A 17711-nucleotide genomic window follows, 5' to 3' on the forward strand; every position below is an offset into this window, starting at 1 on the left:
GAAGGCCGGCTTTGTTCACGTCAATTAACAATGCTATTTATTAATTGTAACACAGGGCATTCTCTTGGTACTTTATGGTTTCAGAAACAGCCTTGCGGTTGGCCCTTGCCCAAGGCAGCCTCGGTTCTGACCCCAGTGTGACCTCTGCAGGGAGACACCACGAGGACTCCTCAGTGGCACTGGATGAGGCGACAGGCTCAGCTCCACCGACGTGCCCATTTGGGCCTGTGTTTTCTGCTGATAACCTAGGGAAAAAAACATTCTAAACACGAGAAAAGTTCCTGAAAAAGAAACTGTTAGCAAAGCCGTGCTTCTGAGTAACAGGGCTAAGGGCAGTTAGGTCTTCCTACCCTCGGCGGGGCTCCCGGCCCCGGGCTCTCCTGCTGGGTCTTCACCTCAAGGAGCAACTGTAATTCGTTTCTTTACTGGATGTATGAGCCCTGAAGTTGCGGAAACAATTCACCATAGACCCGTCTTTAGCGCAGGTGTGGGCGGGGCTGTGCTCCCCCAACCCCCATGTTCTAGGGGAGGGTCCTTTCTGCCTCTGCCAGCTTCTGGGGGCCCCAGGTGTTCCTTGGCTTGTGGCCGCGTCACTGCACTCTCCACCCCTGTCTCCACACTGTCTTCTCTCTCTCCAATCCGCCTTTGCCTTTCTCTTGTAAAGGCAGCCGCCATTGGATTAGGGCCTGCCCTAAGTCCAGAATGATCTCATCTCAAGATCCTTAATTGCATTTGCAAAGACCCTTTTTCCAACTAAGGTCCCATTCACAGTTTCCAGAGCTTAGGCCATGGATGTCTCTGTTTTGGGGCTGCCGTTCAACGCCCCCATGCTGGTCTATAGGTTCCTTGGGATGGTGTCCAGCTTTGCTTAACCTGAACCCTAGGACCCCGGTACCCTGGTGTGGCAGTTTGTCAATTTCAGAGCACGAATGACTTTATCCATTGGTTCAGGAGCAAGGCCTGGGCCAGCTCCTGTGAGAGAATCAAAATACCCGTCCCACCAGAAGCCACTTTCGTGGAACCTAAGCGTCTGCCAGGAGAGATAGGCCAGCACCTCTGGCAGCTGCTGTTAGGTGAGGAGAGATAAATGTTGCCGGGAGGGCCTGGAGCCAAGGCCCCAGCTGCGGGGTGGGAAGCGGGGTGGGGGGAGTGGGGGGCATCTGGCGAGGAGGGAGAGGTCCCCAGGACAGGGGTGTGGGAGGGAGGGAGCCTTGTGTGCAGACCCCGGGGACAGCGTGCTGGTCCTAGAGGGTCAGGTTCTAGGCAGGGAGCCTGGGAGCTGGAGGAGGGGAGGGAGGTTGGGGCTCCTCTCGGGAAGGGCCTCAGATGCCAGGCTTCTCGAAGAGCCTATAGATGGGCATTCAGGGGACCATGAAGGAGTCTGTGAGCCCGAGTGACAGAGACCAACTGGTATGGCAGGAAAAGTTCACCTGGTGGTAAGGAGGGCATGGTGGGGCCAGCTCAAAGACTCCAGCACTGCAGCAGGACAGGCAGGGAGCGGGCTGGGATAGGGTCTCCACTCACCCTGCTTTGAAAACTGGCAGCCCTGTGTTCTGGGGCCCACTCAGTGCTGGGCAAGCTGGGCTGTTGGTCCCCGTGGCCGAAGAGTCTCTAAGAATCTCCTGTCTCTGCTGCCAGTCCCTGCTCTGGGACCGAGATTTCCTCACCTCTGACTCCTCCCACTGTGGCAGTGACCAGCACATAGTAGGTCCTTCCATGGGTGCTGCCTGGAGAGATGCAGGCCCTGGCAGAGAATGCATGGTCTCACTGAGCGCCGTGGCCTCCTGACACTAGTGGAGTTCTCGGTCACACCAAGGGAGGCAGCATGGCACCTGTGAGGGGGACTGAGAGAGGGCACCCCCTTGGCAGGGCTCCCAGGGCCCACACCGTCCTCTGCAGTCCCCATGGCTGGGCTCCCCGGTCCTCCCCTGGGGCCTCCACTGCCAGGCTAAACCACGTCCAGAGGCCAGCCTGGCTGGAAGAGGGAGGCTTCGAGGGCTGCAAGGAACTTCACTGCCTGGGCCCTGCCCAGCCCCGCCAGCCCCAAGCTGAGGGCCTGCTGGGACACTGCCTCTGCCCCTGAGCCTTGCTCTGTTCCTAGCTGGGCAGAGAAGGTGGGCTCAATTTCGGACAGGGTAGGGTGGGGTGGGAGGTTGGAAGCGGGCCTGGCCCCACTCAGCAAAGCCATGCCATAGTGAGCATTAGCAGCCATGACACTGATGCCCACTGTGTACTGAGGCTCTCTCTGCCCCAGGAAGCCTGTGGCACGTTCTATGGGATTTTGTGTCTTTACAAAGCCTGCCAGGTGGGTATTATCAGCCTCATTTGACAGGGAGGCAGCTGGTGCTCGGAGGAGTCACCCTGCCCCGATGACTCAGCTGGAAGGATGTGGATCTGGCTCCCTAGCTTGGAGCAAACACCCTGACTCTCTGCAGTGGGCTCCAAGGCCTGAGACAGGGTCTGCGGGGCAGGGGCTGGTAAAGATGTTTCCAGGGCAAAGCATGGAGGGTCAGTGAGCTGCCCTCATCTCGTGGCCTCACCTGGTAAACCTTCACCTGCCCTGTTTCCTTCAAAGCAGGAGATCCTTAAAAGGGGAAAAGAGGGCTGGGCCTCCTGGGAGGAGACACCCCAAACACAGGCCCACAGGGCCTAGGATCAGGAGAGATTCCCATTTCTGGTCCCTGCCTGGGTGACATCTGCTGCCCAATTCCCGGAGACAGCTGTAGGGGTTGAGTGGCAGCAGCATCAGCACACCCAGGCCCGTCAGGGTCCTTACCAGCCTGCAGCTGCGGAGCTCAGGTTTCCAGCCTCTCATATACCTGCCGTGCTTCCAGAGGGAACTCCGGTTCCCTGCAACAGGAAGGATGAGGGATGAGGGCCCCTTCTCAGACCTCCTGAACCAGAAAGCCCATTGTCGGACATTTTTGTTATAAAATGATGGTAACAAGCACTACTGTAGCTGAATCTCTTACACATCTGATTATTTCCCTAGAATGAATGCCTGGAAGATGCATTTCTGATCAGGGATTATTCATTCTCTTTGGGGGAGGCCTGAGCCTCCAGGGGGCAACAGGAACCACCAGGTGATTTTAGGGGTGGGAAAACAGGAGGGAGCCACTGGGACCTGGAGGGGCAAGACAGCCCAGTGCACTGGTCCTGTCCCTGCTGTGCCAGGCTGGGATGGCACTGGCAAATCCCTGTTGCTTGTAGGTGATGGGACCCAAGTTGATTCATCTCCAGCAGTCACTGAGTGTCCCTGTGTTGGTGGGTCTTTTGGACTCAGAGGACCTGAAGAAGAGGGACCCTGGAGAGGTGAGGTCTGAGGGGGAGACAGGCTGTGGGGCTGGACAGTCTGGATGTGACCCCAACTCAGCCACCTGTGGGCTGTGTGGTTTTGGGCATAGCACCAGGCCCGCAGATCTCAGGGTCCTGAGAAATGGGGGTGATGGCATTGGCAAAGTGTGGACAGTGATTGAGTGTCCTTCCCCATCCAGCACTACTGGCTCTGTGGACACTGCCCTGCACCATGTGGGCATTTAGGAGGCACAGAAGCGGGGATGTGAGGCCACCTTCCCACTACGGACCACGTGCTGCCTCAGGTTCTTCTAAGAGGCAGGATCCCAAGGGCAACATGTGGCAGAGGAGACGGAGGTGCAGGTGCAGGAGGGCCGCTCTGCTCAGGGCACTCAATACCTTGATGCAAAGGCTGATGACACGCGGGACACCCACTGTGGGCCCACCGGGACCAGGCAGGTGGAGCAGCGGAGGCCCACGGAGACCTGGCTCTGCCCAGGCTGCACATCAGAATCACCTGGGTGCTCTGAACCACCCAACACCCAACCCGCACCCCTGACTGACTGCACCGGAACCTCTTTTAAAAACGTATTTAAAACGATTGTGGTAAAATATACAGAACATAAAACTTAACCTTCTTTAAATGCACAGTTCAGTACTGTTAATTCACAGTTCACATTGTTGTGCGACCAGGCTCCAAAACTTTTTCATCTTCCTCAACTGAAACTGTCCCCATTAAACACTAACTCCTCATTCCCCACTCCCCCAGTCCTTGGCAACCCCCCTTCGGCTCTACGATTTCACTACTACAGGGACCTCAAATAACTGGAATCACACAGTATTGTGTTTGTCTTTTTGTGACTGGCTTATCTCACTCAGCATAACGTCCTCAAGGTTATCCGTGTTGTGGTGTGTGTCAGGATTCCCTTCCTTTCTAAGGCTTAGTACCAGTCCACTGTATAGATGGACGGCATTTCGTTTATCCATTCATCCATCCAACAACACGTGAGTCGGTTTCAGGCTTCAGCGTTGCTGAAGCTCCAAGAGTTCGAGATGTGCGGCTGTGCTGGAGCCAGGGGCTGGGCACACTCCTGGCTCCTGGCCTAGCAGCGTCATCATCGGAGTCACCTGTCCCTCATGCCAGTGGTGCTTTCTGCTGTTAACAAGTCCAAACACCACTGTAGTAAGTACCCCTACTCTTGCCTCCACCCCCCACAGGGCCTGCCAGGTCTGCCCCCAGTGGGCCCACCCGGTCTGGGCCACCCAGGGCCAGCTTCAGCGGGGGCACTTGCAGGGCTGCCCCTGCGGCTTCCCTTACTCCCGTCTGGAATGTTGTACACATGGATGGGCCAGCAGCTCACGCCCACGACTGCTGGGGTCTCCGGACTCCCTCATCAGCCTCCTGCTGTGCTGTGTACAAATCCTCCTCCTGCATGAGGCCCCGCTAACACAGCAGGGGAGAATGGGAGGAGCCAAGGGAATCCACGCTGAAGGACCAACACCAATACTCATGGTGGGACGACGCTGCGATATTTGAAGTTGGGAGTGTGCAAGAAATATTACTTGTTCACGAATGCATTCATTTATTCAATGCACTTCGTGTCGGCCACCGGCTGTCATCAGCTACGGACCTGATTGTGGGGCTTCATGGAAGGGATTTGGGGGAGCATTCATCTAAAACCACAGCACGCCATGACGCTCAGCCCTGCAGTGGTCCCTCACCAGTCCCCGCGCCTCCCAATCCACCCTCCCGGGGGCTGCTCGCGGCTAGGGCCCACCTGCGGGGACCCAGCCAGCCCGGCCGAGGCCCGGGTCCCGCCAGCCACGGCCCTCGGGGCCCCGCCCACATCTGGAGAAGCCACGCCCCGTCCGTGGGGTGGGGACTGCCCGCCCGACCGAAATTCCCAGGCTGCTGCCCCAGGCAACGCGCTTTCTGACTCCTTGGCTTCTTATGCGGGGAAACCACAGCGCGGCCGGCATCCTGAGAGTCGATTACTGGCGAAGTCCTAGCCGGACATCAAGACCAGCCAGCACCCGGCTCCGCAGCGAGGCCGGAAGCGGAGGTGCGGCCCCTGCGCGGCCCCGGAAACCAGTGAGGCCGGCGCGCGCCCGCCGGAAGCCGCGACCCCGACGTGGCCCCCTGGCTCTCGGCGCCGGAAGTGGTCGCGGGCGGCTCTCCTTCCTGCCCGAGGGGCGCGCGCGGGCCCGGGGCGGCCGCGGAGGCCGAAGCACCCATGGCGGAGGGCGGCAGCCCAGACGGGCGGGCAGGGCCGGGCTCCGCAGGTAACGTGCGCGCGGCCGCTGGGCCGCGGGGCTTGTGGGGATGGCGGAGGGCTGGCTCCGGTGTCCCTGCCGAGGCCCTGCGTCCTGGTCCCGTCCTGGCCGGGTCCACGGGGGAGCCAGGGAGCCGCGCCCCGCAGGCCGGGGGTGGGGGTCCGCGCGGCTCGCAGTGCTGGGCGACCCCACCACGGACGCGCTGCCCGCTCCTCGGCCTCGAGTGCCGTCCCCGCGCTAGATTTTCGTTCCGGTGGAACTTGCTCGTAACTTCCCTCCGGTTAGCCGATATGGATTTGACATGACCCAACCGCAAAAGTAGGACGTGGGCCACCTTCCAGCTCTGAGCGCACGGATCAGGAAAGCCAGCCAGAGGGTAGCCGTGGGGAGGGCAGGCACCTTTTCACCATTCTGCCGCCCATGGCGTGTCTGGTGGCACAGCGGGGCAGCCTTCCCACCTCCTACAGGCACAGACCAGGGACGACGGGGACGCCGTCTCCAGCGAGCTCGTCAGTGACACAGCATGTCCAGGGGCCTTTGGCCCCCCAGCAAAGAAGGCAGCTGGAAAGGCTCACACCCACCTTCCGAAATAACTGTCCTACTTAGAGTCTCCACCTTGAAGTGTCCCTACCGTGCAGATGTGAAGGAAGCGGTCAGGACAGGTTCCCCTTTCCCAGTGGTGTGGTGGGAGTTCCTTCTTGCCGGATTTCTGAGCTTGCCATTAGCGCCAATAGTTTCATGTGCTCTGGGCTTTCTTTACATGCCTATATTTGTCTTTGGAGGGGTCCCTCTCCTTCTTAGTAATAAACCAATAAATTTCTTAAAAATCTCAAAAGATTGACTTGGAGACTGGTGCAGACAGGCTTTTCCATCCATCCTTCCCTCCCCACCTCCTTCCAATCATTTAACAGACTTGTATTGAAGACCTGCTGTTGGCTAGACCCAGCAGAGAATACTGCAGTGACCAGAACAAGCCAGACAAAGCATCTACCATCCTGGGCTTTGGTTGGCATTGACTTTGACTTCAGAGACAGCCAGGACCTTAGGGTCTAGGATGTCATCTCTTGTGAGAGTGAAAGACGGAATGATAGGTGTTTGTGGGAAAAAGAGGACTAACAGCTGCTTCCCAGTATAAAGAGGGGTCCTGGGGAAGAAACACGGGCTTTGTCAGCTGCACAGGGCTCCTTTTTTTTTGAGTCGGAGTTTCGCTCTTGTTGCCCAGGCTGGAGTGCAGTGGCGTGATCTCGGCTCACTGCAGCCTCCGCCTCCCGGGTTCAAGCGATTGAACTTGAACTGCCTCAGCCTCCCTAGTAGCTGGGATTACAGATGCTGGCCATCATGCCTGGCTAATTTTTGTATTTTAGTAGAGACAGGGTTTCACCGTGTTGGCCAGGCTGATCTCGAACTCTAGACCTCAGGTGATCCTCCCGCCTCTGCCTCCCAAAGTGCTGGGATTATAGGCGGCAGCCACCACACTCGGCTGAGGGCTCCTTTTTATGTCCTCATGTACTGCTGTTTTGTTATTCAGTGTGTTTCAGGGCTGGAGTAGAGGGGCAACAGATTTTCAGTTGAAGCTTAAGTGCTCTCTGGGGCAGTTAAGTTGTCCTTGGAGTAGCTGATCAGCAAAACACAAACTTGAAGTTGCTTTTGAATCTGGAGCTGGGGAAAGATTGAGTCTGCTTTGAGCAGGGCCAGGAATGGATAGCACAGAGGCCAGGAGAGGGGGCCCAGAAGAGGGCTCAACAAAAGTCCTGTGGCCGCCATTTACCTGTTGGTTGTTGCCCTACACCTGAATCTTTCCCACTCCGACTTTGGACTTTTTCACCCTATAGTAACTGCAACTGTGGAGTAATTACAGGGGAGGATAATTACTGAAGGAAGGTTGGGATGGTGGCCTAAAGAGCTGTTCATGCCTGCTTGTTGATCTGCGGCTGGTCTGGTTGCGGGATCAGCATGAGCAACTCAATGGACTGTCAAACCCCAGAGACCATGGACACTTACTCATCACCCCCATTGTACCTGTGGTTGAGTCTCATGTACAGTAGTACTCAAAAGAGATTTAATTTTAATATAAAAAACAATGTCAGCATCTGGAAAGAGCCCCCTTATGGAGGGGGTGCTTTATACCTGCCTGTCGGGTCTCACACTAGGACAGCATGGCAGAGCAGGGACTTGAATCCAAGCAGTCTGAGTTTTTGCTCTTTACTTACACACGAATCTGTGTAACTATTTTTACAAAACTCTTAAATCTTCAGGAGTTTATTTTGGGTTATGACGTGAGTTGAATAACTCAATTATTTCCTAATAAGTATCTAATTGTACAGATGCCATTTGTTGAATACTCTTCCATTCTCGCTGATTGTGATGCCAGTTTATCACATTCAGGCATACCTTGGAGATAGTGCGTGTTCAGTTCCAGAACACTGTAATAAAGTGAACACTGCAATAAACTAAGTCACATGAAATTTTTGGTTTCCCAGTGCATATATAAGTTACGTTTACATGATGATACTATGGTCTATTAAGAGTGTAATAGGCAGGGCACGGTGGCTCACGCTGTAATCCCAGCACTTTGCGAGGTTGAGGCGGGCGGATCACAAGGTCAGCAGATGGAGACCATCCTGGCTAACACGGTGAAACTGCGTCTCTACTAAAAATACACACACAAAAAATTGCCCGGGTGTGGTGGCGGGCGCCTGTAGTCCCAGCTACTGAGGAGGCTGAGGCAGGAGAATGGTGTGAACCCGGGAGGCGGAGCTTGCAGTGACCGGAGATCTGCTGCTGCACTCCAGCCTGGGCCACAGAATGAGACTCTATCTCAAAAAAACAAAACAAGAACAGTGCAATAATAACATTATGTCTAAAAATGTACACACTTTAATTTAAAAATATTGCTGAAAAATGCTAACCATCATCTGAGCTCTCAGTGAGACATAGTCTTTTTGCTGGTGGAGGGTTTTGCTCCAGTATTGATGGCTCCTGACTTACTGGGGGCTATGGTAGTTCTTAGATGACAATGAAGTTTGCCGTATCAACTGACTCTTCCTTTCATGAAATTTCTTTGTAGCATGAGATGTTGTTTGATGGCATTTTACCCACAGTAGTGCTTCTTTCAAAATTGGAGTCAGTCTTCTCTAACCCCGCTGCTGCTTTATCAATGAAGTGTATGTGGCCTTCTAAATCCTTTGTTGTCATTATGAGAGTGTTCACAGCATCTTTACCAGGGGTGGATTTCATCTCAAGAAACTGCATTCTTTGCTCATCCGTTCAAGTTTGATCATGAGATTGCAGCAGTTTAGTCACATCTTCAGGCTGTAATTCTAGTTCTCTTGTGATTTCCACCGCATCTGCAGTTACTTCCTCCACTGAAGTCTTGAGCCTTTCAAAGTCATCCATGCGGGTTGGAATCAGCTTCTTTCAAACTCCTGTTGATATTTTGACCTCCCATGAATCACAAATGTTCTAAATGACATCTGGATTGGTGAATCCTTTCCAGAAGGCTTTCAGTTCATTTTTGCCCAGATCCATCTGAGGAACCACTACCTATGGCAGCAATAGCCCGACAAAATGTATTAAATGATGCTAACACATGAAGGTCAGAATGACTCCTTGATCCTTTGGCTGCGGAATGGCTGTGTTCGCAGGCATGAAAACAGCATGAGTCTTGTACATCTCCATGAGAGCTCTTGGGTGACTAGGCGTATTGTCAGCAAGCAGTACTATTTTGAAAGGAATCTTCTGAGCAGTAGGTCTCAACAGTGGGCTGAAAATATTCACTAAACCATGCTGTGGACAGATGTGCTGCCACCTGGGCTTTGTTGATCCATTTATAGTGCACAGGCAGAAGGAGTTTTGGAATGGTGAATGAGCACTGACTTCCACTTAAAGTCACCAGCTGCGTTAGCCCCTAACGAGAGTCAACTTGTCCTTTAAAGGTTTGATGCTAGGCATTGTCTTCTCCTCTCTAGCTATGAAAGTCCTAGATGGCATCTTCTACATTGAAAATCTGTTGTTTAATGAAGACTGTAAAACTCAAAGACAACACAAAAGAACAGAATAGGCAGAAAAAACACCAAGTAGCCACCTTCATCAGTTATCTTAGCCATGTCTTCTGGATAACTTGCTGCAGTGTCCACATCAGCACTTGCTGCTTGACTTTGAACTTTTGTGTGATGGAGATGGCTTCTTTAAACCTTGTGAACCAACCTCTGCTACCTTCAGACTTTGCTTCTGCACCTTCCTCAGTTCTCTCAGGCTTCATAGAATTGGAGAGAGTTAGGGCCTTGCTCTGGATTAGGCTTTGGTCTAAGGGAATGTTGTGGCTGGTTTGATCGTATCTCCAGACCACTGAGACTTCCTCTGTATCAGCAATAAGGCTGTTTTGCTTTCTTATCAATTGTGTCTTCACGGGGGTAGCACTTTTAATTTCCCTCAAGCTCTTTTTCCTTTGCATTCACAACTTGGTCGTTTGGCACAAGAAGCCTGTCTTTGAACCTTTCTCAGCTTTCCACATGCCTTTCTCATTAAGATTCGTCATTTCCATCTTTTAATTTTAAAGTGAGAGATGTGTGACTGTTTCTTTAACTTGAACACTCAGAAGCCGTTGTAGGGTTATTAATTAGCCTAATTTCAATATGGCGTCTGGGGAACAGGGAGGCCTGAGGGGAGAGAGGGAGCAGCTGGTTGGTGGAGCAGTCAGAACACAGACCACGTTGATGGATTAATTGTCTCATATGGCACAGTTTGTGGCACCCCAAAACAATCACAATAGTAACATCACAAATCACTCATCACCATAAACAGATACAATAATAATGAAAAAGTTTGACATATTGCAGGAATTACCAGATTGTGACCCAGAAGACACAAAATGGCCACATCCTGTTGAACAAATGGCACCAAAAGACTTGCTCAGCACAGGGTTGCCACAAACCTTCAGTTTGTAAAAAAACACAATTGCCTGTGAAGCTTGATAAAGTGAAATGCAGTGAAATGAAGGCTGCCTGTATTAAGCTGTTTATACTGAGGTCTTTCTGGGCAGCTGATGGTTTGATTTATCTTTTTTATTCTGGTGAGCGTTCTGTTACCTGGTAGGGTAGGTCTTTTCTCTGTACACTTACTAAACCGAAAAAGTTCTTCTCCCTTATATTTTCATATAAACTTTGGAATATTTTTTGTGACATCTGTTAACAAAACACCAAAGAAATGGGTTGCACTTTATTTAAAAATCCTTAAATACTGAATCTTTTAATCCAAGTACTTGGTGTTTTTTTTGGCTTATTCTGTTCTTTTGTGTTGTCTTTGAGTTTTATAGTCTTCATTAAATGGGCTGGATTTGTATTTACGTACATGTATTTTTTAACCTTTGTTTTTATTGAGGTGGGATTTCTCTATGGTCAAGTGCACCTGTCTGAGGAGTTTCTTAGGCAGGCCTCCCTGTGGCCGTTGCCCAGGGCAGCATGGTAGGGAGTCACCCGTGTAGCAGATAGCAGCATTTGCTCAGCCCTTGGATTTTGCCGTATGTCTTTTTTGTAGTGTAGTGTGGTTCTCCTTCATAGTTTCCCAGTATTAAGATATTTGCTAGATTCTTTGATACAATATTGATTCAGTCTGCTGATATTTAGGATCTTGCTTCTGTATTTTTCAGTAGATTTGGCTTATTCAGTAGATTCTTTGATACAATATTGATTCAATCTGCTAATATTCTCTTTTTTTTTTTTTTTTTGAGACGGAGTCTTGCTCTGTCACCAGGCTCTGGAGTGCAGTGGCGCGATCTTGGCTCATTGCAACGTCTGCCTCCGGGTTCAAGCAATTCTCCTGCCTCAGCCTTCCGAGTAGCTGGGATTACAGGCATGCGGCACCACGCCCAGCTAATTTTTTGTATTTTTAGTAGAGACGGGGTTTCACCACATTGGCCAGGATGGTCTTGATCTTTTGACCTCGTAATCTGCCTGCCTTGGCCTCTCAAAGTTCTGGGATTACAGTCATGAGCCACCTTGTCTGGCTCAATCTGCTGATACTTTCTTTAGGATCTTGCATCTGTATTCTTCAGGTTTGGCTTATCAGTAGATTCTTTGACACAATATTGATTCAATCTGCTGATATTTTCTTTAGGATCTTGCTTCTTTATTCTTCAGTAGGTTTGGGTTATAGTTCCTGGGCCCCATCAACTTTTAAAAATATTTTTGTCAGGGTTGGTGTCAGGAGTGTGCTAGTTTAATAAGGGGAAGTTTCTACTATTTTCTGTGGTTTATTTTGTTTTTACAGACAGGGTCTTGCCGTGTTGCCCAGTCTGGTCTTGAACTCCTGACCTCAAGTGATCCTCCTGCCTTAGCCTCCTGAGTAGCTGGGATTATAGACGTGCCACCATGCCCAGCTTGTGATTTATTTCTTGAGCATTTGAAGGTGCCCTGTAGCTGGGAGAGGGAAGGCTTGCTGCAGATGGCACCTGCTTTTGGTTAATCTTGGCAGGGCCTCCCCGAGCTAACAGGAGCCCCTCTCTTCAGTGCAGGTCGTAATCTGAAGGAGTGGCTGAGGGAGCAATTTTGTGATCACCCGCTGGAGCACTGTGAGGACACAAGGCTCCACGATGCAGCCTACGTCGGGGACCTCCAGACCCTCAGGAGCCTGTTGCAAGAGGAGAGCTACCGGAGGTGAGTGGCCTGCCCCGGGGCTGGTCCGGGTGCTCGGGCCCTTCAGGTCTGCACAAAGCTGAGCCCCACAGTCCCTGTGCAGATGCAGACCCTGATGTTGGGAGGGATGGGTTCCAGTTTTAGGGGACGGGGATAAAGGAGAATCAGGCAGCATGGGCAGAGTTGTAGGAGACAGCCAGACAGTGTGGGCAGGGAGCCCTGAGTTCAGGTCCTGCTCTGTCATTGACCTTAGTGTCTTCTGGCAACTTCTGGCCTTCTGTGGGCCTCAGCCTCCTGATGTCACTCCTGAAGGTACCACTGTTTCCCTCTTCAGTGGTGGCCCTGCCCCATCTTGGGTCTCTCGAGGCTCTCGATTGCAGGCGCTTCTATGCGTTCACCCTGCTTCACCAGCTTCCCTGGTGCCCTTTCCTCTAGCTTCTCAGGCCCTCAGTCATTTGCCCGCGGGACCTGGGCCTCAGCCTTAGGCCCTTTACCTCATCAGCCTTCTCCTTACTGTTCCCCTCATCCGTGGTCCCCTGCCCTGGCTTTGCCAAACTCTGCCTGTCCCCACAAAACGTCTCCAGCCCTTCCTTCGCGGCAGGTGACGCCTGCCCCCACTCCCCGCTCAGGCTGCTGGGAGAGCAGAGTCCGCCTGCTTTCCGGTGCCTGCTTTCCGGAGTGTTCTCTGATTGTTCTGCGGGTCTAAGGTCGGGAGTCCCAGCTACAGCTTAAACTCAGCGGCAGCCAGGAACTGTCCATGCTGCTGTTGTGTTTCCGCTTTCCCTTCAGGACCCACATGCCAGTGCAGTGATAGAAGCAGTGCCTGCATGTTTGTGCCGAGACTAATGCCACAACTTTTCTTTGCATAGTTCCCAAGAAAAGGATTTCTAACAGTACAGGAATGTATTTCTTCATTTCCTTCTAGTGTCTTAGCAGTATTTAATCAGAACAGATATCAGTATGTAAAAGAAAAATTCCAGAAAGGACTGTCATAGGAAGACGAATGGATTACGCACAGATATGTAAAGTGGGCGACTCAAGCCCAAAGAAAACCTTAATTCAACTTGCAGATGTAACAGAATGAAATAGAGTTCGGTGAGGTCTCAGCCCAAGTCTTTCCACATTGCATTTCCCAGCACTGTTTCTCCTCCTTTTACTCAGGCTCAGGGCATCTCTGGTTCTTTACATTTTCCCATTGCTATTTTCTTCGGTGATGAGTTACTGGAGTGTTCCTCTACTTTCCGGGGCAGTCAGAGCCTACACACAGCTGGCGGAGGAGCCCCGAGGGCTGGCTTGGGAGCTGCTTCCGCTGCATGTTCCTGGGCCCTGGTTTGGTGCTCTGGGCCCCTGAGCTTTGTTCTCAGTGACACTGGGAGCTCGCTGTGAACCCCTCACGGTCGCTGCCTTGCTGGGTCGGTGGGTGGGGCAGGCATTTGCAGTCTGATTGTGACATCTGCCGAGAGCTGAGTCTGGAGAGGTTCCTCTGCTGCTCTTGGCCAGGGGTGTAGCTCCCGTGCCACCTTAGTGATTCCTTCAGGCCTTGATTTGTGCAGTGTTAGAGTTTGGGGGCCTACATAGTCAGCTAGTCCTGGTGAGGATGCTGAGGCCCAGAGAGAGGCCCAGCCTCAAGCCTTCACAGATGGTAACTGGGGAAGAGCAGACTAGGGCTCTCACCCAGACTCCTGTTCATTCGGCACTGCCTCCCAGGCAGACCCTTCCCAACTTTGTAGAAGAAGGCACTTCGGACGGCAGTCGGGAAATAAAGAACTAGAGATCTTAGTTTTGGTGCTGATCATTCCGCTGGTGCCTTGAGTTTCCTGTCCCTGGAATGGGGCTCGTAATGCCTGCCCTGCCATGCCCAGGTCCCATAGGGGAAATGTGTGAGAGCGTTTCAGAAGGCAGAGCCCAGGTGGAGGTGTTATGAACCATAGGGGGACCGTGTCCATGCTGCCAGGGTGAGGGGGGCAGTGCAGCCCGTCCCTGTCCTGCGGCTGCCTCTCATGAGCCCCTCGTGTTCCTCCTGCAGCCGCATCAATGAGAAGTCTGTCTGGTGCTGTGGCTGGCTCCCCTGCACACCGCTGCGAATCGCGGCCACTGCAGGCCATGGGAACTGTGTGGACTTCCTCATCCGGAAGGGGGCCGAGGTGGATCTGGTGGACGTAAAAGGACAGACGGCCCTGTATGTGGCTGTGGTGAATGGGCACCTAGAGAGTACCCAGATCCTTCTTGAAGCTGGCGCGGACCCCAACGGAAGCCGGCACCATCGCAGCACCCCCGTCTACCACGCCTCTCGCGTGGGCCGGGCCGACATCCTGAAGGCCCTTATCAGGTCAGTCCTGCGGAGCTCGCCTGGCTCCTGCAGCCACTTCATTTTTCTTCTCTGTATTTGCAGTTTTTCTGTCTTTAGAATTTGGCTCTTTAGATGACTCGCCTGGTTTGCTGGTCTTCTGAAGAGCTGCCTCTTGACTTTATCAGTTCTCTTTGTCTTTCTGCTTACCTGTTCCTTTATATCTACTTTTATCTTTTTCTAATTTTTTGTTTTTTTCCCTTTTGAGTTGATTGCTTATTCATTTTTTCTTGATTAAGAATGCAAACTTGCAACGTTTTACCTTTTACTGTCGTTTTGACCATCCTGTCTGAGCTTTTTCCTTATTGTTTAAATAGCTCTAATTGAAGTTGATTTCCTCTTTGTTCTTAGAGTTATGGAAGATAAGGTTTTAATAACACTTTTTATTGTATTATGCTCAGATAGTTTTCATTTTGGGGATTCTTTGAATTAAAAAAATTATTATTATTATTATTATTGTTTAGTTTTTGAGATGGGGTCTTACTTTGTTGCCCAGGCTTGAGTGCTGTGGGGTGATCATAGCTCACTGCAGCCTCAAACTCCTGGGCTCAAGTGATCCTCCTGCCTTAGCCTCCTTAGTAGCTGACACTACAGCTATGCACCGCAGTGCTGACTTATTATTATTTTTTAATGTCAGACTACATTGTTGTGAATGCTTGAAACAGGTACATGAGCATGGGTCTTTTATTTACACATTACACTTTGTTAGGTTAGCTCGCGCTCTCTCTTTTTTTTTTTTTTTTTTAACATTTTTGTCATTGGATCTGCCAGAAATTTAAAGAAGCCTGTTAGTCTCTGATCACATTTGTGATTTTGCCATTTTTTCCCCCTTGTACTTTGAATAGGTTTTGCTTTGAAAATTTTGATGCTAATTGAGCTCATAAAAGTTCCTGCTTAGGTATTATGCTCTATCAAAACAAGAGTACTTTTAATTTTATTTAAGGCCCATTTACATGGCGTTATCTAATATTTAGTTTTAATCCTAGGGAGTTTCGGAAGTTCTATTTGTGCTTGTGTGGAACTATTTGTCTAGGTGTTTTTTGTTGTTGTTGTTGTTGTTGTTGTTGTTGTTGGGACAGAGTCTCGCTCTGTCGCCCAGGCTGGAGTGCAGTGGCGCGATCTCAGCTCACGGCAAGCTCTGCATCCTGGGTTCACGCCATTCTCCTTCCTCAGCCTCCCCAGTAGCTGGGACTACAGGCGCCCGCCACCACGCCCAGCTAATTTCTTTTTTTGTATTTCTAGTAGAGATGGGGTTTCATTGTGTTAGCCAGCATGGTCTCTATCTCCTGAGCTCGTGATCAGCCCGCCTCGGCCTCCCAAAGTGGTGGGATTACAGGCGTGAGCCACTGCGCCTGGCCAAGTTTTGTTTTTTAATACAGTTCACATTATTGCTATAGCTGATGTTAGGGTTTGTTTCTGTTATCTTTCTGTTTTGTAACTATTTTCATTTGATATCTTTTCTTCATATATATATATCTTTTTTTGCTTTCCCCTTCCATTGTATTAGGTTTACAGTCTTATTTTATTTTATTTTTTTTTTTGAGACAGTCTTGCTCTTTTGCCCAGTCTGGAGTGCAGTGGCCCGATCTTGGCTCACTGCATACCTCTGCCTCCCGGGTTCAAGCAGTTCTCCTGCCTCAGCCTCCTGAGTAGCTGGGACTACAGGTGCCCGCCACCATGGCCGGCTAATTTTTGTATTTTTGGTAGAGATGGGGTTTCACCGTGTTAGCCAGGATGGTCTCGATCTTCTGACCTCGTGATCCACCCGCCTCGGCCTCCCAAAATGCTGGGATTACAGGCGTGAGCCACCGCACCTGGCCTGCGGTCTTATTTTAATCATACTAATGGTTACCTTTTTTTTTTTTCTGTTTGAACCAGATTGTTTTTATTTTTCATGTTTCTAGTGACTTCTTTCCAGCAAAGATGCTTTTTTCCCTGTCTTACTCTGGAGACCAAATTGCTTTGTGTTTGGACAGGATGCAGTTTAGGTAGCTGGTTCTCAGGGAAATTTTTCCATATTGAAAAGGATTAGGTAAGGGTTCTGTTGTTACACGCTGCAGCCAGGGTGGCTCCGATGAGCAGGGACCTGGGATTCCCTTTACCCAGCACAGAACATGGTCTTTAAATTAGGTACTGAGAATGTGTTTTTCCTGTTGAAGGGTTTTATAAATTAAATAGCTACACAATGGGCTTTTGGGAGGATAAAGGAATGAGAGTGGTAAGGTTGTTATGTTAGAGGGTGATGAAGCTGTGAGGCTTTTCCCTCTTTTTAAGGATTTCTAACCTGATTATCTAAGTTACCTCAGTCCCATGTCTTTGCACCTTGGAGAATGCAAGCTGTTAATTTGGAAATGTTTTTGAGTAGGATCAATCAGTGAAATTCCATGTTGGTTCCAGAAGTCCCTTTGGGTATTTCAGTCAATTCATGATGCACAACTGCTTTGAGTTACCTGCAGGCTACCCGAGAAGTACATATACAGATGCCCTTCTTTTTTTTTTTTTTTTTGTTTGAGATGGAGTTTCACTCTGTTGCCCAGGCTGGAGTGCAGTGGCACGATCTTGACTCACTGCAAGCTCCACCTCCTGGGTTTACGCCATTCTCCTGCCTCTGTCTCCCCGGTAGCTGGGACTACAGGCACCTGCCACCACGCCCGGTTACTTTTTTGTATTTTTAGTAGAAACTGGGTTTCACCATGTTAGCCAGGATGGTCTCGATCTCCTGACCTTGTGATCCTCCCACCTCGGCCTCTTCAAAGTGCTGGGATTACAGGCGTGAGCCACCGCGCCCGGCCACAGGTGCCCTTCTTGCGAAAACGTTACTGAGACATCTTACTCCCCCACTGGAGCCCAGGACGTTACTTTTACAAGGTGGTACCAAGAACACGTATTATTCTATTAAAAAGTTTTCTATGTTCTAGATTCCAAGACAGTTGACTTTTGGAAAGTAGAGTGATGTGGTTAAGTTACTGCACAGTGATGTTATCTGGAAATAACTTAGCTTCTGCCTTCCCTGTGCCAGTTCCCCCTTAGGGCTCTCGTCTTTCACTCTTGTAATTTTCTGTCCCTCTGTAAGTCACCTCCATTTTGTTACTTGTAAATTCCCTTGATATGTATTGCTCATATTTTAGAAAAAAGGTACAGAGTGGTATTTCTGTATGTGCAAA

The 17711-nt window shown here is 50.8% G+C and overlaps 1 protein-coding gene across 6 annotated transcripts in view; it reads left to right on the forward strand.

Moving 5' to 3' along the window:
* The first annotated feature begins 4480 nt into the window (after positions 1 to 4480).
* ASB1 (ankyrin repeat and SOCS box containing 1) overlaps positions 4481 to 17711 on the forward strand; it is a 104549-nt gene continuing 91318 nt past the window's right edge. For 5 of the 6 annotated variants that reach the window (XM_021924219.2, XM_021924215.2, XM_021924218.2 and 2 more), the window contains exons 1-3: positions 4481 to 5357; positions 12080 to 12221; positions 14227 to 14529. In XM_021924219.2, the coding sequence (XP_021779911.1) occupies positions 5246 to 5357; positions 12080 to 12221; positions 14227 to 14529 (557 nt within the window). In that variant the 5' untranslated portion in view covers positions 4481 to 5245. Of the gene's footprint in view, positions 5578 to 12079; positions 12222 to 14226; positions 14530 to 17711 lie in introns of all 6 variants that reach the window. The other variant, XM_003908157.3, reaches the window with a different exon arrangement.

The sequence above is a fragment of the Papio anubis genome, chromosome 10 (genome assembly GCF_008728515.1).
Source record: "Papio anubis isolate 15944 chromosome 10, Panubis1.0, whole genome shotgun sequence".
Taxonomy (NCBI): Eukaryota; Metazoa; Chordata; class Mammalia; order Primates; family Cercopithecidae; genus Papio; species Papio anubis.